This window comes from Malaclemys terrapin, chromosome 17 (genome assembly GCF_027887155.1).
Source record: "Malaclemys terrapin pileata isolate rMalTer1 chromosome 17, rMalTer1.hap1, whole genome shotgun sequence".
In the NCBI taxonomy this organism is placed as follows: Eukaryota; Metazoa; Chordata; order Testudines; family Emydidae; genus Malaclemys; species Malaclemys terrapin.
This window is the reverse complement of record NC_071521.1, coordinates 21722874-21737836: the sequence shown is the minus strand read 5'-3', so window position 1 is coordinate 21737836 and position 14963 is coordinate 21722874. Positions and strand designations below refer to the sequence as shown.

Sequence of the window (14963 nt, the reverse complement as noted above, 5' to 3'; positions counted from 1 at the left end):
GGCCACAAGCACTGCGTGGTTCGGGACCCCGCTCCTGGAACGGACCTGTGCAGTGTCCAGGCAGCGGTGCTGCGATCAGTGGGGCAGGAAGAGCAGGGATGCTGACAGTGCACGGCGCTTGAGGAGCGGGGTCGGCACCCAGGATGTCCAGCAGCCGAGCTTGCCGCCTGCGATGGCCCATTCCACCTTCTCAGCCTCCCAGGGCCTCAGGTCTCTCTGGCCCCTCGTCCCGCGGACAGACTCCCCCTCCCCCTGACTTCACTGTGCCCCGCTCAGGTGAGCAGGCAGGCTCCGCATCCGCTCCTCCCCCCGGCTCGGCAGGTGAGTCCCAGGGAAGGGGGTGTAAGCGACATGGGGGCCTGTAGTATCGATTTTGAACAAATGGAAAGTTGACAACCCTCGTCCCATCAGGCAGCGCCGGGTGTTTGGGGAGCCCCATGAATGTTCCCAGCAGGGATGGGGCTGCACTGGGCAGCGGGCCAGGAGCCCGGCAGCTGCTTCTGCTTTGCAGAAGAAGAAGAGCTCTGTGTGCCTTGAAAGCTTCTCTCTCCCCAACAGGTGTTGGCCCAGTCAAAGGTATCACCTCCCCCACCTTGTCTCACTGGTGTGCTGGAGTAGCACTGCCTCCAGGAGGAGGCTCAGGAGACTACATGTCCCAGCATGCAATACTTCATTTAAAGGGCACTGACAGCAGTGCATGCTGGGACTAGTAGTCTCTACAGGCTGCTCCTGCATAGTAAAGATGAGGGGATTGCAGGGTGACTTTTGCAGCCTTGTGGGGTACACTTGGGCCCTGGGTTAGGATAGGCCGGTGCTGGTTGTATTCCCGCCCTTGCCTCCAGGTGTGTGGAGTGAGGTCCAATTTGGGTGGGGATGCCTTTGCTGGTATTGTGTGTGTGCGTGTGTATGGGCCTGCATGTGAATGTGTGTACACGTGCACGTGTGTGTGCATGTCCACATGTTGGTGTGCACGTGTGTATGCATGTGCACATATCTACATGGGGACACGGTTCCGCCCTGCATCCCCAGGGATAACCTTCGTGGCGGGACCTGCCAGGGCATGGAGAGAGCATGTCAGGAGCTCGTGGTGCAGGGCTCCAGCGCTCCCAGCATGCAGCCTGGTGCCTGGGAACTAGCTGCCCTTCCGGTGAGGGGAATTCCCTGGGTGCTGGGGCCGTGAATGGGAGACGCAGTGGTAAACGGCGCCAATCCTTGGCTGGACACACAGTGGGGGAGGGGTAGTAAAGGGGTGTATACCATGGGGGGGGGGGCTCTCGCCCCTGTAGTGGTTGGGCCATTGCAGGATAAGAGCAGGGTGCTCCTGTCAGCTAACAGAAGCAGGGCTAGAGCCACTGAACGTGCAGGTGGCCTCCTCAGCCCCGAGTGGGGACCCTGGCGCTCTGGGCTGGGTGTGGTGGGGAGGGGCCTGGCTCAGAGTCACAAGGAGCAGGAATGTTTTTGTGCACACAGCTATATATGGCAGGGACGAGTGAGCCCTGGAGCCTGGGCCATGCCCCCCCCCCCCCTCCCCACCCCTCGGCTCTGGACTGAGCAGGCTGCACATGCAGTGAAAGTGCTCTCTGCTCACCCGGCCCCTTCGTGCATTGTTAATACCCTATAACGCCAGCCTGCCAACTGCTCATCCAGCGAGATGGCTGGGGTCGCAGCACCTGGGCAGGATGGGCACTCCCCTGGCAGCACATGGGCTCCCCAGCACAAGGGGCAGCTGTGGAGAGAGCCTCCTGAGAAGCTGGTGCCCACGGGCAGTGCATACAGCAAGACAGGACTCAGCAGAACTGAGTAGCTTCCTCTCCCGTGTGCCAGTGCCACGGAGGTGATTCATGCTAGATCCCGGCATGGAGGGGAGCAGGGACTGGCCCCAGTGCCCAGGGTGACATGGCACTTAGGTCTTCTCTTCCCCAGGCAGGAATCCAATGGAGGTGGGTTCTGACGCCCTGGCCAGGCAGTAGAACAGCAGGAGCTGTTAATGGAGCAGCTGCTTCTCCAGGAGTTTCCCAGGGAGCCCATAGGAGGCGGGAGATGCCTTGGATCTGTTCTGGGTCACTCAGGTGGGAACGTGGATGAGGAGCTGGGCGCTGGACCCTGATGGTGTGGGGGGAAGGGGCTGATCGGACTGAGCAGTGGAGCTGCCCCGATGCCTTTCCCTACGGTACGCCCAGAGGACGACTGGCCCTGCACTACCCATGCAGATTGCTGTCCCCCTCTGCAGGGAACGCAGTGACTGCCAGAGCCTTTGGCTGCTTCCCACTGACGCGGACACAGACGCTCTGAGCTTCGGGGAACCAGGGAGGGAGAGCTCAGTGGTTTGAGCATTGGCCTGCTAAACCCAGGGTGTGACTTCAATCCTGCAGGGGGCCATTTAGGGAACTGGGGTAAAAAATCTGTCTGGGGATTGGTCCTGCTTTGAGCAGGGGGTTGGACTAGATGATCTCCTGAGGTCCCTTCCAATCCTGATATTCTATGATATCTATGTGGCAGCCTCACCCTCTACGTCCCCTTCGGCGCTGGCCAAGTGGGGAGGAGTTGGCGGTCACTCCAGAAGCCCTCGGGGGCAGAGGTTGCTGGGCAGGATTGTAGGTGTGTCGGGTAGGCACTCTCCGTTACATAAGGGAGACGGCTCACCTGGTGTGGGCAGATTATGGGGCCCCGAGATGCCAAGGGGATGGGCACAAGCAGCTGTTTGGTACCAGCTCGTGCTGCACGACAAACCAGTCACTGTAACCCTGTAACCTCCCCCTGGGCTCAGTACCCCTTCCTTGCCCCCTCCTGGCCTGCCCATCCCTTCAGCTGGCAGAGTTCAGCAGGAGCTCAGCACTGCCCATCTGGACGGAGGGAGCTGCCAGTTCTCCCAGGGGATGTGGAACTTCCTGATGGAAGCACTGGGAACTTTAATCCCGCGCTGGCGGTGCGCCCAGACGTGGCTTGTTCTGCAGATCTGTGGGTTGTGCCCACCTAGCCACGCCGGCTGGGAGCTGGGGCACACGTCACTCCTGAATGGCGCTGCTGGCTTGGCTCGCTTCCCAAATCCACTCGCCGCTTGCCTGCATCTGACCTCACGGAACCACATCCCCAGAGGAACTGAGGGATTAAAGGGGCTTGGATTGCGGCCAGCTCTCGCTGGGACATACTGGACTAACTCTCAGAGAGGCTACAGAGAATGGACTTCTCAGAGCTGGGGTGCTTGGGGGCTTTGCTCAGAGTTTTTCTTTCCCCTCTCCCCAGGGGGTGGCTCTTCCCTGGGGATTCAGGAACTGGCTTCTCTCTCCTGAGCATGAGCTGTGCATGGATGTGTGGACAGCAGCAGTCACGAACCCCCAGCTACGTGTCTCTGCTGGGCTGGCTGGACCTGGGCCCCTGTGTTTATAAACCTGACCCAGGGGGCAGATCCTCCAGGACAGGGACCCAAATGAGCCCGTCTCTGAGAAGCGTCTGCTCAGCCATGAGAACACTGCTCCCTCTTGTGCTTTGCAGTCACAAGACTGCTGGGGAGGAGAGGGACCAGAGCCCTGGCTCTCCGCACCCTCAGGCAGGACATGCACTGGATGGGCTCTTCCTCCGAAAGACAAGTTCCTGGGCTTCCCAGCCTGCCTGGCCAGAGCCCGGGTCTCGGCTGGAAGGAACGTCTGGCCAGAGCCCGGGTCTCGGCTGGAAGGAACGTCTGGCCAGAGCCCGGGTCTCGGCTGGAAGGAACGTCTGGCCGAGCCCGGGTCTCGGCTGGAAGGAACGTCTGGCCGAGCCCGGGTCTCGGCTGGAAGGAACGTCTGGCCGAGCCCGGGTCTCGGGCTGGAAGGAACGTCTGACCAGAGCCCGGGTCTTGGCTGGAAGGAACGTCTGACCAGAGCCCGGGTCTTGGCTGGAAGGAACGTCTATTTCTTCTCTGTGTGAATCCTCTGCAGGCAGGAACAGCATGTTAACAGTGCTCCCAGCTGGTCCAGAACAGCGAGGAGCTGCCCCGCAGGGAGCCAGCACATTGCAGGGCAGCCAGGAGACTTGATGCCACGGAGACAGGCAGGAGTCCGCCAGCGCCTGTGGTCCTCTGGGGAGCAGGGACAGGAGGCAGGGTCTCTGCAGCACAGGGTGGGGCTGAGTGGGTGGGAGCATGCAGACGCTGCAGGGGCTGAGCTCTGGGGACTTGCTAAGGCTCAGACCCCACCTTGCTGGTGCTGGCACCGCCTTGCTCCTCCAGGCGCCCACTACAGCTCTAGGGGAGCAGGCACGCTGGCGGGGAGGGGTGGCACAAACAGGGCCCCTGAGGAGGTGGGAAAAGCTCTTCCTTAGCAGAAAGGCAGCTCTATTTGTCACAGGATTAACCCCTGGAAGGACTGGCTGAGAGGCTGGGATGTACTGGGAGCCTCCCCTGCACCTGGGCTGGACACAGCATTGAGAGAGCTCGAACCAGCCCGGCTTCGACCGAGGCCTGGGTGTGAGTGCAGCCCCTGGAGTGAGGCAGCTGGTTTGGCTGGGACGAAGGCACTTAACACAAACCACGCTGCACCAAGGCACCTTTGTCCCAGGCTGTGTCCACTGGTGGGGACAGAACAAGGAGCAATGGTCTCAAGTTGCAGTGGAGGAGGTCTAGGTTGGATGTTAGGAAAAAAAATTTCACTAGGCGGGTGGTGAAGCACTGGAATGGGTTACCTAGGGAGGTGGTGCAATCTCCTTCCTTAGAGGTTTTTAAGGTCCGGCTTGACAAAGCCATGGCTGGGATGATTTAGTTGGGGATTGGCCCTGCTTTGAGCAGGGGGTTGGACTAGATACCTCCTGAGGTCCCTTCCAACCCTGAGACTGCACTGATCTAACTGCCCCATGGCCAGTCCTGGATGGCTAGCATGCGACACGGGATGGGCCCAAAGGTCCCCTCTGTCCTCTACCTGTGAGTTCCCAGGAACTCACCTCCCGCAGACTGACACCCCCCGCACCCGAGCGTCTGTTTGCTGCACTAGCTGGCCGGTTCCAGGCCGGTACCTTGAGCAGCGCTGGCCTCCCATCGCTGCCCAGCTGGCTCCCTGGGCAGGAATCCTGTGCAGCTACAGGGAGAGCCCAGCTGTAGGTGGGAGCCAGCGCTCAGGCAGAGGGGATGCCTGTGAACAGGCGGACAGGAGGCCACTCTCGGTGAGGCCAGCCTTGCCTGGGGGCTGCTCTCTGGTGGTGGGCAGTGGGAGCTCTTTGTGCTGTGTAGCCTGGGTCCAGTGGGAGAGCCGCCCTAGGCTGGGGGTTAGGCAGGCCGGAGCAAGGCACGGTGGTTCTGGGCAGGTGGGGCCCTGGTGGAGGTTCCTGGGCTAGGGGCACAGGACTGAACCCTCACAAAGCCCTGGTTGCACAGAGGTGCTAGCAGTGGTGCAGGGGCACCAAGCTCTCTGCTCTGACATTACTGTGCCCTTGCGGGAGAGCCGGGCAGCGCCGGCTCCCTTATCTCTGTGCAGGGAAGGGCAAGCAGGAGCCTGAAGGACACAGGCAGGGACCGGTGCCTGCGGAGGCAGAGCCTGAGGCCAGCATGGAGCTGGCAGTTGCTGGGGGCCAGGCAGGGCTGCCCCAGGTGTTGGCTCTGCACTAACGGGCCTTTCTGTTGCTAAGAGCCAGCAGTGCCACCTGGAGTGACACCCGCCCCCCTCCCCAGCGCTGCAGAGGGCTGGGGGTGGGGGGCCTGATGTGATCCATTGGCTGCAAATGTTTAAACCAAGGAAATCAACAGCAGCCCATCAGAAGCCAGGATCTTCCTGTGCACACAGTCGAGTGCCAGCGGCAGCTCGCCCGGAAAGGGCCTGTAAAAGGGCCCCGGCTCAGCAGAGCTTCCCTTCCCCAGGTGGATCGGGCTCTGAGCTTCCCTCCCCCGCACGTGATCTGCGGGTCAGCACTGGGGGGCACAGAGCTGGCACTAGGGGAGGGAGCTGAAGCCCGATTCAGCCTGAGAATTGTGTCATTCCCAGAGAGCATCACCTGGGCAGCCCCAAGGTCTCCCAGTGCTGCCGTCCCTGCCGTGGGGCAACTGGACCAAGCCTCTCTGCCTGCTGCATGGTGGGGGGGGGGGACGGGGAGTGCCCAGCTGTACAGGCAGGCAGAATAACCAGCCGGTCCTGTGTAGCAGGAGCCAACGGGCTGGGAGCAAGACCGTGGACACGGAGCCAAGAGCCGCTCTGCTTTGTAGCCTGGTTGCATCAAACAGCCTGGGTTTGCTGGGACGGGGTCTGTGGCTGGCAGTGCCCCAGGCTGCACTGAACACGCCAGAGCCCCTGGCCCTGTGAAGTCAGTTGCCTCCCAGCTGGCAACTCAGCCCCCTGCACGTTGGCACGGCTCACGGCTAGCGCACTGGCCTTCCAGGCTTGGCTTAAATCCTTCCTGGTCACACGGGCAAGGAGTTTGGTGGATCTCAGTTTCCCTTTGCCCAGATCCCCACAGAATTCGGTATGACGGGCAGTGGCTGTTCAGTGAAGGGCTATGACTGGGGAGCAGGAGCTGGTACTGGGCAGACCAGAGCAAGGACAGAGGGGGCTGTAGGGTTGGGGGGAGGGGCAGAGCAGGTGCAGGGTGGGGGGGACCCAAACTGGGCTGCGGATGAGGAGTGCCGGGAAAGTTTGCAGAGCACCCACCCCTGTCGCACCCATGGGCTCTGCATTCAGACAGACGCTTCTCAAGTCAATCGTTTGTATTTTCACAGTCTGAGCTGAAGGAAACAGAATCTTTCGACTGAACAAGAGAGGGAACCAGACACGAACCACCCCTGGCCAGCCCAGCCCTGCCTTGTCTTGTGCTCAGGGCTTCTGCCCCACCTCTGCTCCAGTGACACTGACTGATGTGGGCAGGCTGCAGGAGTGTGGTACTGTTTAAACTCTGCTTTGGGACTGGCTGGCCCCGTGGCCTCCATTTCTGCTCTAGATTTGTCAGAGCTCGGCACCTCCTGCCTTTAGCTCATGTCTGGGCCAGAGAACCCCTGCCCCTCTCCCTGTGCATAGGCACTGGCATGGAGTGCCCAGGGGGGCCCTGCTGGTGCTCTACTTCCTTTTATTTAATACTTCCTTTTATTTAAAACAAACAAAAGGAAGTATTTCTTCACACAACACACAGTCAACCTGTGGAACTCCTTGCCACAGGATGTTGTGAAGGCCAAGACCATAACAGGGTTCAAAAAAGAACTAGATAGATTCATGGAAGATAGGTCCATCAATGGCTATTAGCCAGGAAGGGCAGGGATGGTGTCCCTAGCCTCGGATTGCCAGAAGCTGGGAATGAGCAACAGGGGATGGATCACTTGATGATTCCCTGTTCTGTTCATTCCCTCTGGGGCACCTTGCACTGGTCACTGTCAGAAGACAGGATCCTGGGCTAGATGGACCCTTGGTTTGACCCAGTAGGGCCGTTCTTATGTTCTCACCAGCTGCTGTGACAGAAGCCCAACCCAGTTGGAAAGGGCTTCACTGCGGCCCAGCTGTCTCTCTCCTGGCCTGCAGAGCCGGCCTCACTGAGAGTGGGGATGCTGGCCAGGTTCTCCCCGGGCTGAACACCGCAGCCCAACACCTGCGGCTTAGCCGTCCTGAGGGGGGTAGGAACACCCAGCCTGGCCTTCCCCAGGGCCCCCCCCTCCAATCCCCTCCCCTGCTTTGATCACTGCCCGCACTCTGGCCTGGCTGTAGAGGCCTCCGGGCCTATTTGTCCAGGATGAGGAAGAGCAGCACGAGCAGCACGATGGGCAGGAAGATGAGCAGCAGGCTGAGCGTCTCTGCCGCCAGCAGCGCGGCCAGCGAAAGCAGGTAGCAGCAGCGGCAGCGGCGTTGCAGGCTGCCCAGGCCGCTGACCAGGCACAGGGGGTAGCGCACGCAGGGCAGGCAGCCGAACATGCGGCTGGTGTGGAAGCGCACCTGGAAGTGGTGCTCCAGTGCCCCGCAGAGCCCTGGCCTCCGGGGGGGCAGGGGGGGCGGCATGGGCAGTGCCAGCGGGGAGGCCGGGGCGGGCTGGGCGTGCAGTAGCAGCAGCTCCTCCTGGAGCTTGCAGATCTCCCACTCCAGCATGGGCGTCTTCTGGCGGCAGATGGGGCAGCGCACGCGGCCGATCTCGGCGGCGCCGGCCCGGTCCATGATGGCGTGCAGGCAGTCGCTGCACAGCACGTGGCCGCAGTTGAGCAGGGCCTGCGTGTGCCGCCCGCTGTCGTAGGGCTCCGTGCAGATGGGGCACTCCTCCTCGGCGCTGCCAGCTTCCCCCGGGGCGCAGCAGGGCTCGGACGCGCTGCCCGGGGCCTGCTCCGCTGCCCCCCCGCTGGAGGGGCTCAGGCTCCGGCTGGAGGTCTGGCTGGGGGTCCTTTCGAGACTGGGCGGCCCCTGGGGAGCTCCTGGGCTGCTGCCAGCCGCTGGCACCAGGCTGAGCGGGGCTGAAGCCGGGCAGAGGTGCCCCCCGACCAGAGGCGCCCCGGGGGGGCCGCAGGCGGCTGGCGCTTCGCGCTGGTCCAGGAGCGGCTCCCACGCTCCCTCCTCGCCCTCCAGAGCCGGGGCCCCGCTGGGCACCTGTCCCGAGGGCCAGGGCGCGGGCCCCGCTTCGCCTCCCCAGGCCTCCGGCTCGCTCTCCCCGGGGCTCTCCGCATCGCCCTCCTGCCGGGCCGGCTCCCGGTGCGCGGCGGCCGCAGACAGGCTCCCCGGAGGCGGCAGCTCGCCCCGCTCCCCGGGCGCGGGGCCGGGCCCGCCGAGGGGCGCCGGGCCGAGGGGCGGCTCTGCCCGCAGGACAGCGGCTGTCATCCCGGTGCCGATGCAGCTGTGGCCGCTCGCTGCCCGGGACCGGCCCGTCCCACGCGCCCTGCCGGTCACGCGCCGGGAAGGGCAGCCCGACCCGGGAGCCGCCGCCCCGCCCCCGTCCTGGCCCGGCGCCAGCCTCGCCGCCCGGCTGGTTTGGCGGCTCCAGGGGCCACGCCTCTGCTCCGCTTTGCTCCCGCGGCCCTTCCCGGCCAGCCCCAGCCCCGCGTGGGACCCAGGGGCCACCCGCTCGCCCTGCAGCCCGCTGCTCTCCAGCCCTCTCCCCGGAGCAGACCCGGGGCCACCTGCCCTTGCCCGGGGGGACTGGGACTTCCCACCCGCCCACGGCTCCAGCCTCTGGGTTTGTGTCTGTCCTGGCTGATCTGACAGCCCCTGCTGGGCTGCCCCCTCGCCAGCCTGCCCCTGCCTCCCCTTCCACATCGTCCACGGAACTAGGTCTGGCTTTGACCTGCCCCCTTCCCTTCCCCTCTCCCCTGGGTGCCAGGCCTCAGGCCACCTCGCCCTGCTCTGCCCCAGCACCTCAGGAGGCTGCTGGTCCAAAGGCACCGTCTTTGCCCTCTCGCTGGAGCAGGGTGAGCTCTCCTCAGTCACGAGAGAGTTCGCTGCTTGGGCTGACAAGCTCTGCCAGGCTGCGCTCTGGGTGCCCCCTGGCATGGGACACCCGTGCTGGCACCATGAACGCTCTGAGAGCTCACAGCCCGGCCCAGTCTCCACCCAGCACAGCCAGGGCCGTGGGGACAGTGATAACAATTACACCAGAGCAAGGGGCCAGGTGTCCATGAGACAGAGCAGTCACTGCAATCACCCCTCTGCCAACAACAGACACACCAAGGCCTGAGTGGCTGGCTCCCCTCTTCAGCCCAGGTCACCCCGTCAAGCCAGCCCTTTTCAGCACTCCACTTCCACTGGCTAACTGAAGGGGTGGGGAAGAGACCTAACCAACACCTCATTTCCTCCAGGCGCTACCTCTAAACCAGCGGTTCTCAAATTGTGGGGCTGGTGTTAGACTTGATGGGACCCAAAGCCAAAGCCTGAGCCCCATCGCCTGGGGCCAAAGCCCAAGCCCCACCACCTAGGGCTGAAGCCAAAGCCCGAGGGCTTCAGCCCTGGGTGGCGAGGCTCAGGCTTTGGCTTTGCCCCCCACCTGGGCAGTGGAGCTTGGGCTTTGGCTCCCCGGCCTGGGGCAGTGGGGTTCGAGTGGGCTCAGACTTCGGTCCTGCCTCCTGGGGTCATGTAGTAATTTTTATTGTCAGAAGGGGGTCGCGGTGAAATGAAGTTTGAGAACCCCTGCTCTAAACAAAGCAGTACAAGTACAGACTGATGCAGACTTGGAGAAAGAAGAACAGGAGTACTTGTGGCACCTTAGAGACTAACAAATTTATTAGAGCATAAGCTTTCGTGGACTACAGCCCACTTCTTCGGATGCATAGTGGGCTGTAGTCCACGAAAGCTTATGCTCTAATAAATTTGTTAGTCTCTAAGGTGCCACAAGTACTCCTGTTTTTCTTTTTGCGGATACAGACTAACACGGCTGTTACTCTGAGACTTGGAGAGGTAACTATCCCGTGTATCTGCTGCCCCTCTGGCCACGGAAGGCCCTGCTGATCCGGGGTGGGAGCTCACACGGGGATGACATGTTCACTCACTTCCCCTTCCTGCCTGAGAACATGCACACCCTGGCCCAGGGCAGCAGAGAGGCCGGCCCAGGGCTCATCAGGCTCCCAGCCTGGGGTCTGACTCACATCCAGGTATTAATTACTGTTTACAGGGTGACTAAGAATTTCAGAGAGCCAGGCGGGAGGGGAAAGGGCACGGGCACCGGAGACACATGGACCCAGGCAACGGGGGGCAGAGGGGCAATGGCAAAGCGGCCACAGCCACACACAGCCAGAGAAAGCCAGCACCCACCTTGCAGGATGCTTGGTAACCCCCTCCCCACTAACACTGGCCCCTGCTTCTCCAGCCCTCTGCTAATGCAGCCTCTAGTTACTGATGGTAATTGGTGCTGTTTGGATCCGAGAAGGAGAGATTACTTACCTGTACAGCGACTGGAGTTCTTCGAGATATTTTGCCTCACTGGGCGCTCCATGACAAGATGTGTGTGCACCCGTGCCCTCTTGAACTGTTGTCAGCAGTGCTTGTGGGTCCATGCCTGTGTCCTACCTACACATCCTCGTGCTCCAGCACAAGAGTATAGAGAGAGGGGTGAACCTACCACCGCTTCTGCTCCTCCTCAACCACAAAACCCAGAGGCAGAACTCAGAAGCAGAGAGGGAGGAGGATGGGTAGTGGAGCTCCCATAGGGACAAAACATGTTGAAGAACTTCAGCTAAGCTAAGTACCCTCTCCTTCTTCTTCGAGTCCCTATTGGTGTTCCACATCAGGAGATTCCCTAGCAGTGCCTCAATATGGAGGAGGATGCTGAGGAGGTGGTTTCGGTAGAGATTGGAGATCAGCATCGCCAAAGGCCGCAAGCCGCCCTGAAAGCAGTCAAGACTCCATAGTGCTTGGAAAATGTGTGTGCGGACGACCAGGTGACGGTCCTGCAAATGTCTGTGATGGGTATGTTCTCAAGTAGGACTATGGAGGTGGATTGCGCCCTAGTGGAATACACAGTCACCCTAGGGCAGGGGTTCTCAAACGTCATTGCACTGCGACCCCCATCTGACAACAAAAATTACTACATGACCCCAGGAGGGGGGGACAAAGCCTGAGCTTGGCCGAGCCCTGACGCCCCGGGCAGGGAAGCCAAAACCCAAGCCCACTGCCCAGATGGGGGGGCAAAGCCAAAGCCCAAGCCTTGCCACCCAGGGCTGAAGCCCTCGGGCTTTGGCTCCGGCCCTGGGCGGTGTGGCTTGGGCTTCGGCCCTGAGTCCCATCAAGTCTAACATCAACCCTGATGACCCCATTACAATGGGGTCCTGACCCACAGTTTGAGAACTGCTGCCATGGGGGAGATGTGCTCCAGAAGCTTTGTAACCTGCCAAAACGCACCCCAAAACCCATTCTGTCTTCGAGTGGAATTCAGTTCTCCCTTCATTTTTTCTGTGAAAGAGCGAGTGTGGGAGAAACTCTGAAGAGTCCTACTGAGGGAGAAGGCAAGAGCTCTACACATGCAGAGGATGAAGACTGGCTTCTAGCAAAGTTATGAATTTAAGCTCCCAGACTCATCTTTTGAAAGTGTTGTTAACACTAAAAATCCTGACTGAACAGAGACCCTGCATTTATGGATTATAACAACAATCTGTAACCCACTAACTCCCTTTTTGTCCTGTATCGGAGGTAGCCGTGTTAGACTGTATCCACAAAAACAACGAGTCCGGTGGCATCTTAAAGACTTACAATATTAGAACAAAAAAAAATTAAAAAACAGACTCCAACGAGAGACTGCTGAATTGGAATTAATTTGCAAACTGGACACCATTAAATTAGGCTTGAATAAAGACTGGGAGTGGATGGGTCATTACACAAAGTAAAACTATTTCCCCATGCTTATTTTCCCCCTACTGTTACTCACACCTTCTTGTCAATTGTTGGAAATGGGCCATCCTGATTATTACTACAAAAGGGTTTTTTTCCTCCTGCTGATAATAGCTCACCTTAACTGATCACTCTTGTTATACCTAGTATGACAATACCCAGTTGTTGCGGATTGTGGGGGAGTTAGGGCCCTGCACCCCTCTTCCCGAGATTCACTGCGACTCTCAACCAGCCAGTAAAGCAGAAGGTTTATTTAAGGACAGGAACACCGTCTCAAGCAGAGCGTGTAGGTACGACCAGACCCCCTCAATTAGGTCCCTCTGGGAGGTTCAGGGAGCTTAGACCCCAGCTTGGGGTTCCCTGCGTTGCACCACCCAGCCCCAACCGAAACTAAACTCCCCACTCCTCCTGCTGCTCCTCTCCTTTGTTCAGTCTCCCGGGCAGAAGGTGTTAATTCTCCCCACCCCCGTTCCTGGCTCAGGTTACAGCTCAGGTAGCTTCCTTCAAGGGAAGTCCCACATCCCCACTGCAACCCCCCTGCAACATTCCCAGGTCAAATCTGCCCTGCTCCCTGCTCCGTCACATCTCTCCCCCCTTCGAGACTGAACTGAGCGGGGTCACTCTGACCAGTGACCTGGGGAAGTTCAGGGCTCCCTCTCCGGGACAATGCGTCCGCTATCAGGTTGTCACGTCCCTTCACATGGACCACGTCCATGTCATAATCCTGCAGGAGCAGGCTCCATCTCAGGAGCTTGGCGTTGGCTCCTTTCATCTGGTGCAGCCAGGTCAGGGGAGAGTGGTCGGTGTGCACAGTGAAGTGACGCCCAAAGAGATATGGCTCTAGTTTCTTGAGGGCCCACACCATGGCCAGGCATTCCTTCTCGATGGCCGCGTAGTTCTGCTCCCGGGGTAGCAACTTCTTGCTCAGGTACACGATGGGGTGTGTCTCCCCCTTTTCGTCCTCCTGCATTAACACCGCCCCCAGTCCTGTGTCTGAGGCGTCGGTGAACACCATAAAGGGCTTGTCAAAGTCTGGGTTTGCCAGAACTGGGCCACTGACCAGAGCCTCCTTCAGCGCCCGGAGAGCCTCCTGGCACTCCTCGGTCCAGACCACTTTGTCTGGCTTCCCCTTCTTGCACAGCTCAGTGATGGGGGCGGCTATGGCGCTAAAGTGGGGCACGAACCTCCGATAGTACCCTGCCATCCCAATAAAGGCTTGGACCTGCTTTTTGGTTTGAGGAGCGGGCCAGTCTCTGATCACCTCCACTTTGGCTGGTTCCGGCTTTAGGCAGCCGCTTCCCACCCGGTGGCCTAGGTAGGATACCTCAGCCATCCCCACCTTGCACTTCTCCGGTTTTACGGTCAGCCCAGCCTTCTGGAGTCGGTCCAGCACTTGTCTAACCTGGGATATGTGGTCCTCCCAGGTCTGGCTAAAGACACAGATGTCATCGATATACGCCACGGCAAAACTCTCCATCCCCCTCAGTAGCTGATCCACCAGGCGCTGGAAGGTGGCCGGCGCTCCCTTGAGGCCGAAGGGCAGGGTCAGGAACTCATAGAGCCCCAGAGCGGTGACAAAGGCCGATTTCAGCCTGGCATCTGCATCCAGCGGCACTTGCCAATAGCCCTTTGTAAGATCCATGGTGGTAAGGTACCGAGCACCTCCCAGCTTGTCTAGGAGCTCGTCCGGCCTGGGCATGGGGTAGGCATCGACTACAGTGATGGCATTGAGCTTCAGATAGTCCACACAGAACCGGATCGACCCATCCTTTTTGGGGACCAGCACCACCGGCGAGGCCCAAGGGCTGGAAGACGGCTGGATCACCCCCAAAGCCAGCATGTCATTGACCTCTCTTTCCAGGTCCTGAGCAGTTTTCCCTGTGGCTCGGAAGGGGGAGCATTTTATAGGCGGGTGCGATCCTGTCTGCACCCGGTGGACAGTCAGATTAGTGCGTCCAGGCTGGTTGGAAAACAGCTGTTGGTACAGATGCAGCACCCCTCCGATCTCAGCTCACTGGGCAGGGGTTAGCCGATCAGAGAGGGGAATTGCTTCCAGGGGGAAGCCAACTCTTGTCCCAGGGAATAGATCTACTAAAGGGTCATCTCCCTGCCCCTCCCACTGTCCACACACGGCCAACACCATATTCCTCCTGTCATAATATGGCTTCATCATATTCACATGGTACACCCGGTGGTGGTGTGCCCGGTTCGACAGCTCCACCACATAGTTTACCTCGTTTAGTTGCTTGACAACCTTGAAGGGCCCTTCCCAGGCGGCCTGGAGTTTGTTTTTCCTCACGGGGATGAGGACCATCACCTGATCCCCAGTGGCGAAGGCGCGGGCCCGTGCTGTGCGGTCATACCAGACCTTCTGCTTCCTCTGGGCTCTGGCCAGATTCTCCCTGGCCAGGCCCATGAGCTCGGCAAGTCGTTCCCGGAAGGTCAGGACATACTCCACCACCGACTCTCCCTCGGGAGTGGCCTTCCCCTCCCATTCGTCTCTCATCAGGTCCAGGGGCCCCCTTACCCGCCTTCCATATAGCAGTTCGAAAGGCGAAAACCCGGTAGACTCCTGGGGTACCTCCCTGTACGCAAACAGCAGGTGAGGTAAGTACTTGTCCCAGTCCTGCGGGTGCTGATTCATAAATGTTTTCAGCATCATTTTTAGCGTCCCATTGAACCTCTCCACCAGCCCGTTGGATTGGGGGTGATATGCTGAGGCCCAGT

At 60.2% G+C, this 14963-nt stretch overlaps 1 protein-coding gene across 1 annotated transcript; it reads right to left on the bottom strand.

Annotated features, from left to right (window-relative positions):
• Positions 1-7516: 7516 nt before the first annotated feature.
• On the bottom strand, positions 7517-9477 carry LOC128825219 (spidroin-2). Its single transcript, XM_054007451.1, has one exon. It carries the CDS (start codon positions 9408-9410, stop codon positions 7662-7664), a length of 1749 nt encoding a protein of 582 aa, XP_053863426.1. The 5' UTR covers positions 9411-9477; the 3' UTR covers positions 7517-7661.
• Between the last annotated feature and the right edge of the window lie 5486 nt (positions 9478-14963).